The sequence below is a fragment of the Poecilia formosa genome, unplaced genomic scaffold (assembly GCF_000485575.1).
Source record: "Poecilia formosa unplaced genomic scaffold, Poecilia_formosa-5.1.2 Scaffold171, whole genome shotgun sequence".
NCBI lineage: Eukaryota > Metazoa > Chordata > Actinopteri > Cyprinodontiformes > Poeciliidae > Poecilia > Poecilia formosa.
In genome coordinates this window covers 535159-548425 of record NW_006800110.1, presented here as the reverse complement: position 1 = coordinate 548425, position 13267 = coordinate 535159, and the positions used below count along the sequence as shown (strand labels likewise).

Genomic DNA, 13267 nt, shown 5'->3' with positions numbered 1-13267 from the left:
TATATTTCCTGAGTTCAAACATGAGTATGGCTGTTTCTAAATTAATATGAACTTTGCATCATTTGAGGTCTGAGAGCGCTGCGTCTTTTTTATTTTGTCCATTTCTCATTTTCTGCAAATAAATACTAAATTTATGTTATTCCTTAGACATGTTACTATTTCACAGAATAAAAGAACAATATTCATTTTACTCGAGCGTAAACCTATAAAAAGGAACATGAGAGAAACTGATGAGTGTTTTCTTAATTTATTCCAGAGCACACACTAACATGTAAAATTCAAATGTAAAATCAGTCTGACTGATCTGATCTCTGCTACACCTTTGCAAAAATGTAAGGCTCTAAATGCAAAGGTTTTAATGAGTAACTCCTCTTAATAAAATTCCTCATTGATTTATTGTAACATTGTTGTAGCATTAAAAATGCCAACTTTGCATTAAATTATCATATTTTACAAAATCATGCAAAGTCGGCACTTTTAATGGACTTTTAATGCAACTTTTAGAGCAACTTAGCATTAAAAGTGTCATTATTTACCGAATGACACTTCATGACAACCGTCATAAACATTCTTAAAGACTCCTTCATGTTCATGACAGTGTCATGTCAGTCTTATGCACACCCCTTCAAATAAAGTGTTACCTTAGTTTTTTTATTGAAAGAAACTGATTTGGAAAAATTATCTTTCGTCTGATTTTTTTAAAATTTTGTTACTTATATTAATTATTGTCATTTTGCTCTTTAAAATCCCAAAATTTCCACTTAACTTTACATTCTGGTTTGTTTGATTATGCAATTTGTAAATATTAAATGACTGCTAATTTGATCTTTTACTCAGTAAATACTCGAGTCATTTCTCGGACAGCTACTTTCTACTTTTATTTGAATGAACATATGTTAAAGTATCGCTACTCTTAAGTATAATTTTTGGATACTTTTCCCACCTCTGGACCCAATAAAGTTAGTAGATAAAATATCTTAACATTATCCCAAAATCAGAGACTTCTAACTTTTGTTTCGTGTAATTTTGTCCGTTTTGCATGAGTGCAGCTTTGATTCTTTTTCTAATTTCACCTGCTGACGTAAAGAGTTGCCAATCTGTCTCTGCTAATAAAAAGGTAACTGATGGGAATGAAAGCTGGATTTCAAAGCGAAACAGAAAAAAGGAAAAGCTCTGCGATGCGACGTTGCTTCCAGAACATCCTCGTGTCTGTGGCTCCACTCAGGCAGACGCTGTCAGAAACTTTGCCTGTGATCTCTCCTCTATCGCTGCGCCGCGTCTCCGTTCGAGTGTCAGAGTCTGTATGAGCAAAGTGGACCCCTGCAGAGCTGCAGCACTTACACCGTTCATCACGCAACGACTCCAACCTGACAGTTTATTTACATGCAGCCGCGCCGCATCGCGCCGTTTTCACCAGCGACAGAAACGAAACACGGCGGGAATTTATTTTTATCTGAGTCTTTATCTTTATTTCAGGGGAATATTTAGTTCTTCGTGTATAAGACTGTAATTTAGCAGATCTAATGAGGGCTGAACTCCACAGCTGCATGTTTTGTTGAGTTCAAACTGGTGCTTGAAATCCTTGAAAATCCTTGAATTTTAACTGGGTGATTTCTGTATGAAGTCCTTCAAAGTGTTTGATGTTTTATCTGCACAGTTTTGTAATAAAGTGTAATCTAACGTTTGATTAGAAGCCTAAATTTGGAAAATGTTTACAGTTTAAACCAGAAACTTTTATACATTTTGTAAATAAACACAAGCTGTGTTTCCATTAATGGTAACATTTTGCTTATAAACAAACAAAACCACGCAATTGAAAACGTTTTTTTTTTTTCAACATTAGCGAAATATTTACAGTTTTGTGCACATTTATGAGAAAAACGCAGCAAATGAAATTTTTTTCTCACTTTCTGAATTTAAATCTAGCTAAACTTGTCTTAGGTCAGTTAGTGTTAACAAAATTATTTATATTCGCTAAATTCCAGAAACCTCTGTTGATATTGTGTTTAAGCATTTAATATGAGCTGAAATGTCATTTAGCTTAACACGATTTATTTGGATTGTTTCGTTGAAATGAAAGTTTGTCATTCTTAATGGCTCAGTTACTGCATTAAAAAAACTAAATTTTGCAGAGGCTCTTTCCATAAAATAAGAAATTAAATTTAAATCACATGTGACAACTCATTAAAAATGTAAACAGTTACAGGAGATGTATTCATAATTCAGCCATCAGAGGAATCGTCCCGCCTATCTGGGAGTGGCTACGACCGCAACGTTTTGGGGAAATATTAGTCGGCCATTTTGCAGAAGAGTTCTGGATTCAACACGTTGGAATAAACAACTTTTTATGAACCGCTGCGAGAGCTCTGATGGAAAAACAAACCATCATCCTCCAATCACTTTCACTTCCTGTCTTCTTCCTTGGCGTTTCCAGCAGTAGTAGCATCCTGTTGATGTGTTCTATTGCAGTCTTAATGAATGCATCCATTTCATCCTCATCCTAATGCAAAAACTTATCAAAAACACGAGTTTTCTTATTTCAAAGTTTGAGTGAATTTATTTTACAACTTCAACTTGTCAATTTTATGTTTAAAGGAAACGCAGCTGTTGGTCGCCTTTTATTTTGTGCTTTAAACGTTATTGAAATTGCATATTTTTTATCTTTACCTTGTTCTGCTGTAAATGTAAACATATTACAGTTTTTAACAGTAGTAAATAATATCATATAGTAGTGAATTTAAACTATTCTTTTTAGTTCATTTGTGTTGTTTTCTCTTCAAAGTGTGCTGGAAAAGTTTGAAAACTCTTTAATTCATTGTCCGCTCTGCTAACTCCGGCCTCAGGTGATGACTGGCGGCGGCTCCGTTCTCCGTCTCCGTCCCGGTAACGTCACCGTCCGCGGCGCCGTCGGCCCGCCGCCGATCCTCCCGCTCACGTTCGGCGAGGAATGACAGAAAGTTGTAGCCTCACGAGTCAGACCCCGCTCCCCGCGAGGTCTGCCAGGGAAGAATCCGATCCATAATTGCTGTCCAATTATATTTGCTTCAAGCTGTACCGCCGCGACTAATTGCTTCATGAATAATTTCAGTTGGAGCCGCGGCGCTGCACTCCGAGCACTGCGTGACATGGACGAGCGATGGCCGCTAAAAGTGACCCCTAATTTCTTCATTTTGAAAGCCGTCGGGTCTTTACAGGAGCAGCTCTCAGCTACTCCAAGGTTTTTTATTTATTTATTTAGTTTTCTTTTTTTAGCTCTAAAAGGGTTTATTTTGATTTACTTTAGTAATCTTTGTTTTTTTTTATTCCTCTCCACGTATTTTTCCAGCCTTTATCACATCACTGTGAAGGCCATCAAGTGTCCAAAACACATTTTAAAACCAGGCCTTTTATTTCCCCTCCTGCAGCAGTGAATGGGCTGCCTGGTAGGGAATGGCCTTCTTATTCACGTTAAATAAACAAACTTACTGAATATTCAGGAAAGGCAACAGAATATGACCATGAAATGAGTGAAATTATTAGAGAAAAATTCAGTTATTCTCCAAAGAAACTTCTAATTCATTCTGAAACTTCAAATTATAAATGTTCCTTTTATTTAGAATAAGTTTAGGACAAATTAGGAGAAAAGGATTCGGTGCACTTGTTCTTGTTTCATCTCATGTAGAGATGAAAAAAGAAACAAAATGCTGGTCATTTATATTTAGATACACTCTTTTATGATTGCATTTAAAAATAAAAGGATAAAAATTATATCAATATATATAAAAACATTTATTCTGCCTATCTGACATCAAATCAGACTAAACTTTTCTTGATTTACGTTTGTAATATTTACAGAAATTAATTCTATTTGCTGCACATAAAGAGTATTATTCGTGTGAAGAACCAAGATGATGATGTTACAGGTTAAATTTAATGATGGGACCCAATTAAAAATTTTATTGAGTTAATTGCAGAGTCTGTATTTATTTATCCCAGTTACGCCTGGGTGGATCTAGCTCCACCTTCTAGGTGCAGCTCCTCCCCCAGTTGGCTCCTTCAGACTAGCCAGCAGCAATTAGCAGTCACCTGCTGAGGTCATTATGGGAGCTGCTTCTCAGAGCAGTGCTGGTAAAAACGTTAAAGGGTTAATAGATGACTTCCTGAAGGCGGAGCTTTTGAATGAGCAGGAGTTTTTAAAGAGACAGAGTCCCAATTTCAAGGCGTTAAATCGGGAAATAAGTTATATGTGATATTTATAGAATTTTTGTAAAATGCTATAAATAAATTTGTAACAAACTTTATTATAAATTATTTAATAACAATTTGTTGTTAAATTAACAATGAACTATTTAATTTATTGTGTTTTAAAATGGCACTATGTGCCTGGAAAACACACTACTTCCCCTTTAAAGGATCCAATTTGTGCTTTTCGTGTCTAAGCTGCATGAAAACTGTTGCTGGTCTGATGGGTGAAGGTAAATCAGATCTTTTCCCACCTTGTTAATTACCAGAGTGTCAGTTTTAACAAGCCTTCACTACACACACACACACACACTCACAGACACACACACACACACGCTTTGTCCTCAGTCAGCCATCAGAACAGGTCAGGAGCAGCACACACGACCGGGGCCCTGACTTTGTTTAATTGGCTGCTTAACAAGGCCTGGGGACCGTGTCGGGGTGGCCCCTGTAATGGCCCCGGGGCCGCGTGGCGTCGCCGCTCGCCCCCCCTCCCTCCAGCAGCTCTAATTAAAACAGGCGGCGCTCCCTCGCCTCCTGCGCGGTGGCGCCGGGGTTAATGTGTGTACACTCGATGAGCCTCCGCGGTAATGACTCCATAAGATCTCGCCCCGCCGCTCCTCTTCCTCTCCTCCTCGGCTACTTTTCCTTCCACTTTGTTGAAACTTTTTGCTTTCATATGAGGGTCAGGAAGGGCTGTCAGTGTTTGCTCAAAGCTGAGCGTGTCAGGCTGTCAGCGAGGGCTTCGATTCCACCGCTGTCCTGTCCAAATGTGAATTTCCCTTCCCGTCCTCTTGTCATTCCTTCTCACACTCCAGCAATTGGCTTTTTGATTATTTCATCTCTCTGTTGCAGAGCCCCTCTTAATAAATAATGGCCGGCTGATTGATTTCTCCCTTCGCTCGCTCCCTTCACTCTTCTTTCATAAGACATGATCTCACCTGGGTGTTTTTCTCCCCCGTTTCTGTCGTCCTGCAGCACGCCATGATGCTCCCGGTTCTCACCCATCACATCCGATACCACCAGTGCCTGATGCACTTGGACAAGCTAATCGGCTACGTCTTCAAGGACCGCTGCCTCCTGCAGGTGAGACGCAACTCTGTCAGTCACTGCTGCATTATGTAAGGGTCTCCGATAATTAGGGATGTACCGATATGAAGATTTGGATCGATATATATATATATACATATATATCTTTCTCTACCTTATTGACATCTTTGGAAATAAAAACAAACAATGTGGAAATAAATTAGTGTTTGATTTCAGCCCAGTTTTATTTACTGGGCTGATACCAGTATGTTAAATAATTACTAATATTGGCCGATATCGATGTTGTTTTATTAGGCATCTCTACCTATTATGCTTCCTTGAACTGATTAGGATAGCATCCTAAATCAGTTCAAGATAGCAAGTTCAAGCTATTCAGTTCAAGATTAGGAACTGGATAGCTTCCTAATCTATCCAATTTAGATTAGGAAGCTATCCAAATTGGTTTGGATTGAAACCAGTCCACATCCATGTTTTGGATCTAAAACCAGTCTGTGCTGGAACTCTGCTGGGGCTTCTAGGTAACGGGTTGAACTCTGCTGGGGTTGCTAGGTGACGGGCGGAACGCTGCTGGGGTTGCTAGGTGACGGGCAGAACTCTGCTGGGGTTGCTAGGTTACGAGAAAGTGCCTTGTGACGTGACATTCCGAAGGTTTTTGTAACAGCTCATTTTTCAGACACTAATAAACAAGAACTTACTGCTAAAAAGCTGTTAGTTTTTTAATGTTAAGCTTTTTGGCTGTTTTTAAAGCAGTAGAAACCCAAGTGGATGCATAAAATGTGCAAGTTTTTCATAAAAGATCCCCTTTAAAGTAGCGCTACTCTTACTTGAGTACAAGTTTTGGCGTACTCTACCCACTTCTGCTGATCACTAACATGATAAATAAAGCCTTTTGGGAGGAAAAATATGGAAACCAGGCTTGTGCCGGAGCTTGTTATGAGGAGCGTTCCCTCATTACTGAAGCCTCTGCAGGGATTGTCGAGGAGGAAACGGGGTTTCAGGAGTCAGCTGGGCGAACACACACCGACACCGGCTCACTGTGACTGGCCTGAGTTTGTTTCCCGGCTCCCTGACTAGCAGTGACAGTAGTCAGGAGGACAACAACAAGCCCTCCTCCGTAATGCCAGCTCTCCCCTGTCAGGTGTGTGTACACACACACCAGCCCGGCTCACCTCTCCCCGGCTGCCTGCAGCAGTATTGAAGAGCTGTCATAAGCTGATACATTAGAAATCAATGTGTTGTAGGCCGTACATAGTTAAAGAGGGAGAAGGATGCAATAGGACTCGCTCCGGGCTCACTACTTCTACGGCCGCATCGATCAGCGATCGGCTTCTTTGTCGTTGGCATAACGACGACCTGTCTCTTACGAGCACTGGAAAGGAAACAGCGTTGTCCTCCTTTATAGACGAGTCCCGCCTCCTTTGGTCTCATTCAGCCAAACAGAAACTAAGAAGCGATCATCTGGACACAGCAGCTCGCGTCGCGGCCTCAGTGCGATGTGAGCTGCCACTTTCTATCACAATGATATCCACAGAGGTGTTAATACCGGCTCACTGGTGTTTGTTTTTGTTTGTGTGTGTTGGCTTGTCAGAACTTCACCTGAAGCTGCAGCTGAAATGACCCGAATAGAGAACCATCATCAACACACACACACACACACACACACACACTGCTGCACACGGCGGGAGCCACCCTGCTCACATTACTGTTACTATTATAAATTATCATCTAATTACTATTATGAAACTGGTATCACCTGTTAAATTATTCTAAAATATTATTAAAAATACTCAAATTAAGTTTATTGTTAAAATTATGATAAAATATGAAAATAGATATACAATTATAAATTTTAAAAATATTTTTAATCATTTCTGATGATCAAATTATTGTTACAAACAAAATACAAAAATATTCTTAGAAATAAAATATTTTATAAAAAATATTAAACACATATAAAACATTATTACTCTAAAAATATTAGATTCAAATTATTAAAAATACTATTAATAAAATTAGTATGATTATTGTTTCTTATTAATATTATAAAAATAAAAATACATGAAAAAATAATATGAAAATATTAATAGGATAACGTAGTGCTGTAATTTGCAGACAGCTGACATAAACTGCTTTTGCGAGGTAAAAAATACATTTCACAACATTTTGAAAGGCTAATTCATAAAAACGAAGGACATTACGTCCATAACTTCAGTATGTTTTAGTTTTATAACAGCACCACATGGTCCTAGTTATAGTTTTCTCTTACTCCAAAAACAAAAATGTTTTTAAGTTTTATTTAGTTAGTTTTAGCTAGCTATGATGAGCTTTTAGCTCATGCTATGCCGCTGTTAGCTTGGATGATGCACGTTTGGTCCATTATGAACCAGAACAAGCCGCCAACTTTCCCTGCAGTGAGAAGCAGGAATCTGCACACGTCTTGTCCTTGGAGAGAAACCTTTTGGTCTGACTCGGTCCGGTCGCTTTTTATTTCCACGTAAACACAAAGCCGGGTCCGCCGAGGGAATGTTCTCCCAGGGTGAGCTGCTGATGAAAGGCGGCGGAGAGGCTTCACCGCAGGCCTCAGTTCCAGGGATGAATAAAGGGAAGGGGTCACAAGGTCGCCAGCCGCCCAGCCAGAGAAGCGGGAGTCGAAGACAGTTGGGGGAAGAAGATGTTGTCTTTTTCCCAGTGGAACAGAAAGGGAAAAGCAGAAATATGGATTTATCCCCAGGAGATTGAGGTGTGAGGAAGTGGTTTCTCAATAAAGAGCCAAATATTTATCAAGCACAAATGATTTTTATGCAATGGAAACAAACCCATCGTCTAGATAGATTCAGACGGAGCGGCGGCGGCGCTCGCTCCCAAACGAGTCAGGTTTCACATCCTCCGTCACTTCTCATTTAGCTCCACTCTGAGGGGCCGACCGCCTTTAATGAGATGGATGTTTTTCACTGACAGTCTACTCATTAAACATGAGGGAATCTAGTACCACTCTTTGATTGCATTACAAATGAATTGTGGTTTGATACGAGGGCTTGTGTGCTTGGAATTAATCTGCCTCCAATGGGCTGTAATACGCGGGTGGAAACCTTTCAAACAGCTGCTGAATTCCTCCTGAAAACCCTAAAAAGGTACGAAAATATTACCTATAATTCGGCCTTTCAGTCACCAGAAGCCTGACAAGTGGCTGTGCTGAGAAACGGATAAATCCCACCGCTTCTTGTACCATACGTTAAGGGGAACCATGATTGTGAAATCGAAATGCAATAGAACAAACTGATGGTTGAAGGTTTTTATTTCAGGTTTCCTTACTAAGAATATCCATTTCTGCCTGTCGCATCGATACACATAAGTACCAAACAAATACAGGGTCTATTAGGAAAATGAAGGGTTTTTTACAGCTACAGTGGAGAAAGAAAGCTGAACCGAACCAAAACGTTACGTCAAAGTACGGATCATTCAACAGAAAAAGGTATGTAGCTTCTTCTGTGGTAAACTGAATTAGTCACATAAAAAGTCAAGCTGAATGTAAATGTCACTGGTACCAGAGAAAAAACCAGTAAAAGTCCAAATCCAGCTACCTGCAGCACCCATCCAGCCCAAAGTCCCCAGTCAGAGATCTGCACTAAACATGTTTTATTTCCAAATATAGACGCGATCTTAATTTAAAAATTCTCAACATAAACCATCTATCTTGACCAAAACTTCTTTTCACAGCAACAAGAGTCCCGATAATGTAATCCAATAAAATAGATGGTTCACGTCAACAAGCCAACATTATGTACAGGTGGAAATCTTTGAAAAGTTCCACTTTTTCTCAATTTCTGAGAAATTTAGGATTTTTTTTCTATATATTTTTTTTTCTTTTCAAACTCAAAAATGTCCTTGTTTTTTCACAGCGATTTCTGAGATTCATTTCAACATTTTGAAATTTTTTTTTCTAGAGAAAAATAAACTTTTCAAACTCAGAGAAATTTTCTTTTTTTCTAGAAAATTTCTGAGACTTATCTCAAAATTTTTGAATTTTTTCTATTATTTTTTAATTTTCAAACTCAGAAATTTCTTTGTTCTTTCTAGTAAATATCTAAGATCTATCTCAACTTAGATAGATCTTAGATCTCAAAAATTTTCTTGTTTTTCTAGAAAATTTCCGAGTTCTCAAAATTTTGTAATTTTTCTAGCAAATTCCCACATTTCAAACTCAGAAATTTTAATTTTTCTGGCAAATTTCTGACTTTAATTTCAAAATTTTAGTTTTTGGTGAAAATTAACTCCTGTTTGTTTTCTGTGTTGTTGTTTTTATCTATAATGGCCCTAATGCAGCGTTGCAGTTCCTCTATTGAGGGATCGTTTCCACTCGTCCGTGGAGATGAAAGATCACGGGGGAAACCCGTCGGCTGGGTTGGTCTGTCCAGAATCAATCCATGTTCTCTGCAGATTCTCTCTAATGCTGAATAAAAGCTTACCTGTAAATCAAGGAGCTGTTATATAATCACGATAACACACTGGCAGTCTGTGAACTCATTCACCTCTTCGGGAATCGATACACCTGATGAAGAAGCGGAGAATAACCCAACGATCCTGCAGTGAGACATGCAGCCTGGCAGAGTTGGAGCACTCGAAGCTTCCCTCCGCCCGGCTGCAGAGCAGCAACACCTCTTTGAAGCTCCTCTTCTGAGAGCCTCCCTGTTAAACATTTAACATTTAAAGCTGGGGAGGGCTGTGGGCTTCTGGAGCTGGAGAGGCACGCATTCATCCCCGAGTCCCTCACATCCACCCAACCATCATAATCCCACCCAACCCCTGTTGATCTACTGCCATTCTTCACTTCTGACCCATGCTGACAGAACGAGAGGCATCGCAGAGGTCCTCAATTATTTAAGCGTACAAGTCCTTGGCCTGCGCTCTGATGCTGCACGCTTTTGTTTGTGAGCCCCATGCATGTGTGCTCTGTGTACCGCGGCATTTTGTTTGTTTTCTGATCTGTCTGCTGGCATGTGGTAGAAGTGTCCCTCTGTTTGAAGTGCAGCTGCCCTCAATACTGCTGTCGGCTTTTATTATCTGCTCAAGTTTACGAGCTTCTATCGCGTGGATCTTAATAGACTCAAGTGATTCATTGCAAGTTGAGTTAGTTAATTGGTTGCCAATCTTATGTTGTTTTCACACCTGATTGTCTGGTAGATTTGGTTCAATTTGGGACCAGAACTGCAACATTTGTTACATTTTCAGCTGCAGTGGATCTTTTTCTCACTGCACTGAGTCAAACAAAACAAACTAATTGAAAAACCAGTTTCCCTCCTCGCCTGTGGGGGCGCTGCACGAAGAATCACTGAAGACACTGAGTGCAACTTCCTTCTTTAGAAAATGTAAACAAAAATGGAGTGGTGTCAGATTTTAGTAGTTTTAGGATTTTTCTTTTGTCTTTGGTAAAAGAGCACAAGTCATTTCTCTTAGACCTTTGCACTTGCTTTGGTTGTTTTTACCCAGAATGCACTGCACTATAATCCACTTCCTGCTTTTGGAGAGGTTTCCTGTCCGTTTGCCGTTCACGTATAGTCACCGTCCTAAAATGTAATTTTTCTACCAGAAGATGGCTTATATTTTTCATGTGTCATACACTTTGGTGCACTTTTAAAAATGCCAAATAAATAAACTTGACATTGAAATTTAGGCACAAAAAAAAAAACAACAACAAACAAAACTTAGGCCATTATTTTAGGAAGGTGACAATTTGAATTCGAACCTTTCAGGACCTTCGTCTCTTCTAAACAGAGACGAAGGTTTTCGGTGGACGAGATTTTGACTTTCTAACCAAACAAACTAGAGTTGGATGAAAGCGGACTAAATGTCGAGCAGCGACAATAAACAGCCAAAACAATGAGTTTGTGTGGTTGATGGCTGGTGAGTCGAAACCCCAATTTTCTGTCTTTCAGGTCCAAAGTCTAATAATAACTTGAGAAACCAACGTCGGGCTGATTTGCTTCTCCGTTATATAAAATAATATTTTACTCCGTAAATAAAGTGAGGTTTGCCTTGAACTTTCTGTGTGAAGTAAAGTTCTCCTGCTGGTTTCTGAGAACAGAGTTTGTTCCTGTTTTTGCTGCAGGCATTCGAGCAGCTGCTGATCACTAGACTTAAATCACCACCACTCCGTAAGCACTCATTACGTGCACAGGCATATTTGCCAATATCAATCAGCTAAAAATCTACCATTGTTGTTAGTTGCACGGTTCAAACAGCAGCTGGTTTGTTTACCCGGCTCTGTACTTGAGGCTGTGCAGCAGGCAGTCGTTGACACGTCTGGCATCGCTCAATGGGAGAGTGGAGATTGAAAGACGTAGCTTTAAGTGTAAAACTTTTAACACGGGGCTGGAAATTGGTAGATTTCTGCTTGTGTCACGTCAGACTTGGTTCACAAAAAAATCCCACAATCGCTTTTAAATTTGTCATTTCTCTTTTTAAACGCTACAAAGCTGAAGGCCTCTTGAGTAACTATAAATATTGAAAGCTCTCTGTTAGAGTTTTACATATATATCTCATTGGAGCCTGAAATTGATTTGAAGTTGGCTGAAAGGAGACAAGCATTTTGAAACGCAAGCCCAGGGGGGGAAGAGTCTGAGTTTCTTCTATTTTCTCTTTTTTGGGGGATGAGATTAACATTCTCCTAATGTAAGATTGATAAAGGCTCGACATATCCTTCTGAGTCCTATCTTCCTCCTTTTTCTTTCCCCCTTGGCGTGTTTGAGATATTCCGCTACGGCAAGTCTTTCTAGGCACAGCAGTTTTTTTTTTTTTCCCACCTTCCTCCTCAAACAAAGCTGAAAATTGACTCATGTGTTTCCCTCAGGGATATATTACCTGAAATTCCAGCATTTTTACTGGCTTACGAAAATGTAAGCCATTACTTTTCAGACAAACAGCTTCCAATATTACAAAGAAGAAGCTCTCGCTCCTCATTTCCTTGGAACAGTTGCTGACCCATCATTGCTTGCTCTCTTTGGTACGGCACAAAAGTCCTAGTGTAAGCATTAAATCTAGTTAAAGAAAAGTACAAGTGAAAGACATACAGAACTGAGAAGTAGCTACATGTTAGGCCTAGAATCGCCTTGGAAGTGTTGGCTTGCAAATTGTTCTGTGAAGTGATAAGAGATTTCTGCAGGTGGGAAGAGACTAATCTGTTGGCATTTGATGACTTACTCAAGCTTCGTGTAGCAGCCACAAATTAAAACTACAGCAGTGTTTTTGGAAAACAGGTTTTATTTTTGTTGGGTTTTTTAAAATAAAATTTTGCAAAGTTACCATAAAATTGACTTTTATTCATCTATGTCATTGATTCTTGATATTATTGCCTGAAAAACAGTCCTAGAGAGTTTGAGTGTCTGATAATTTATTAGGATTTGACTAATTTTTGGTTCTATCTATTCATTTATGCATCCATCTGTTCATCCGCCTTAGTCGTCTCTCCATTCATTTGCCAATCTGTTCATCCTTAGCCAGTTTTTCACAGGTGCCTGTTGAAATATGGCAGTTTATTTAAATAACTTCAGTTCACAATAAACAAAATAAACTTTACAAAAAACTAATTTAAATTTTTCAAGCCAGGTTATTTCAAAGCATAATAAGCTTTTTCATTTACACTTTGTAAATGGACTTGAAACCTTTTCAGTGAAATGGTATGGAGTTTTTATATTAAAGCAAATTATTTATGTGTCTGACTAGAGATGTGAATTGATGCTTCAAATTTTATTCAATTTAAAAATACTTTTGGTCCCACAGAGAAATTAAATGATGAATAAATTATAAAATGTAGGGAAATTCTTTGCTATTGGCAATAAAAAGTGGTCAGACCAAATGACCATCTTTTGAACTTATCAGTTTCATAACCACAAATGACTTTTCAAACCTTTATAATTTTTATTTTAATACCTAGTATTTAGTAAAGCAGAAGATTTCCCAGCCTTGAGCCTTGGAGCACACCTATCCATCAGTTATCTTT

General features: G+C 38.9%; 1 protein-coding gene across 1 annotated transcript in view; it reads left to right on the top strand.

Moving 5' to 3' along the window:
* Positions 1-13267, top strand: part of drosha (drosha ribonuclease III) — a 123432-nt gene that overhangs the window by 32084 nt on the left and 78081 nt on the right. Inside the window, exon 17 of the mRNA XM_007565032.2 lies at positions 5200-5307. Coding sequence (XP_007565094.1) covers positions 5200-5307 — 108 coding nt within the window. The remainder of the gene's footprint in view (positions 1-5199; positions 5308-13267) is intronic.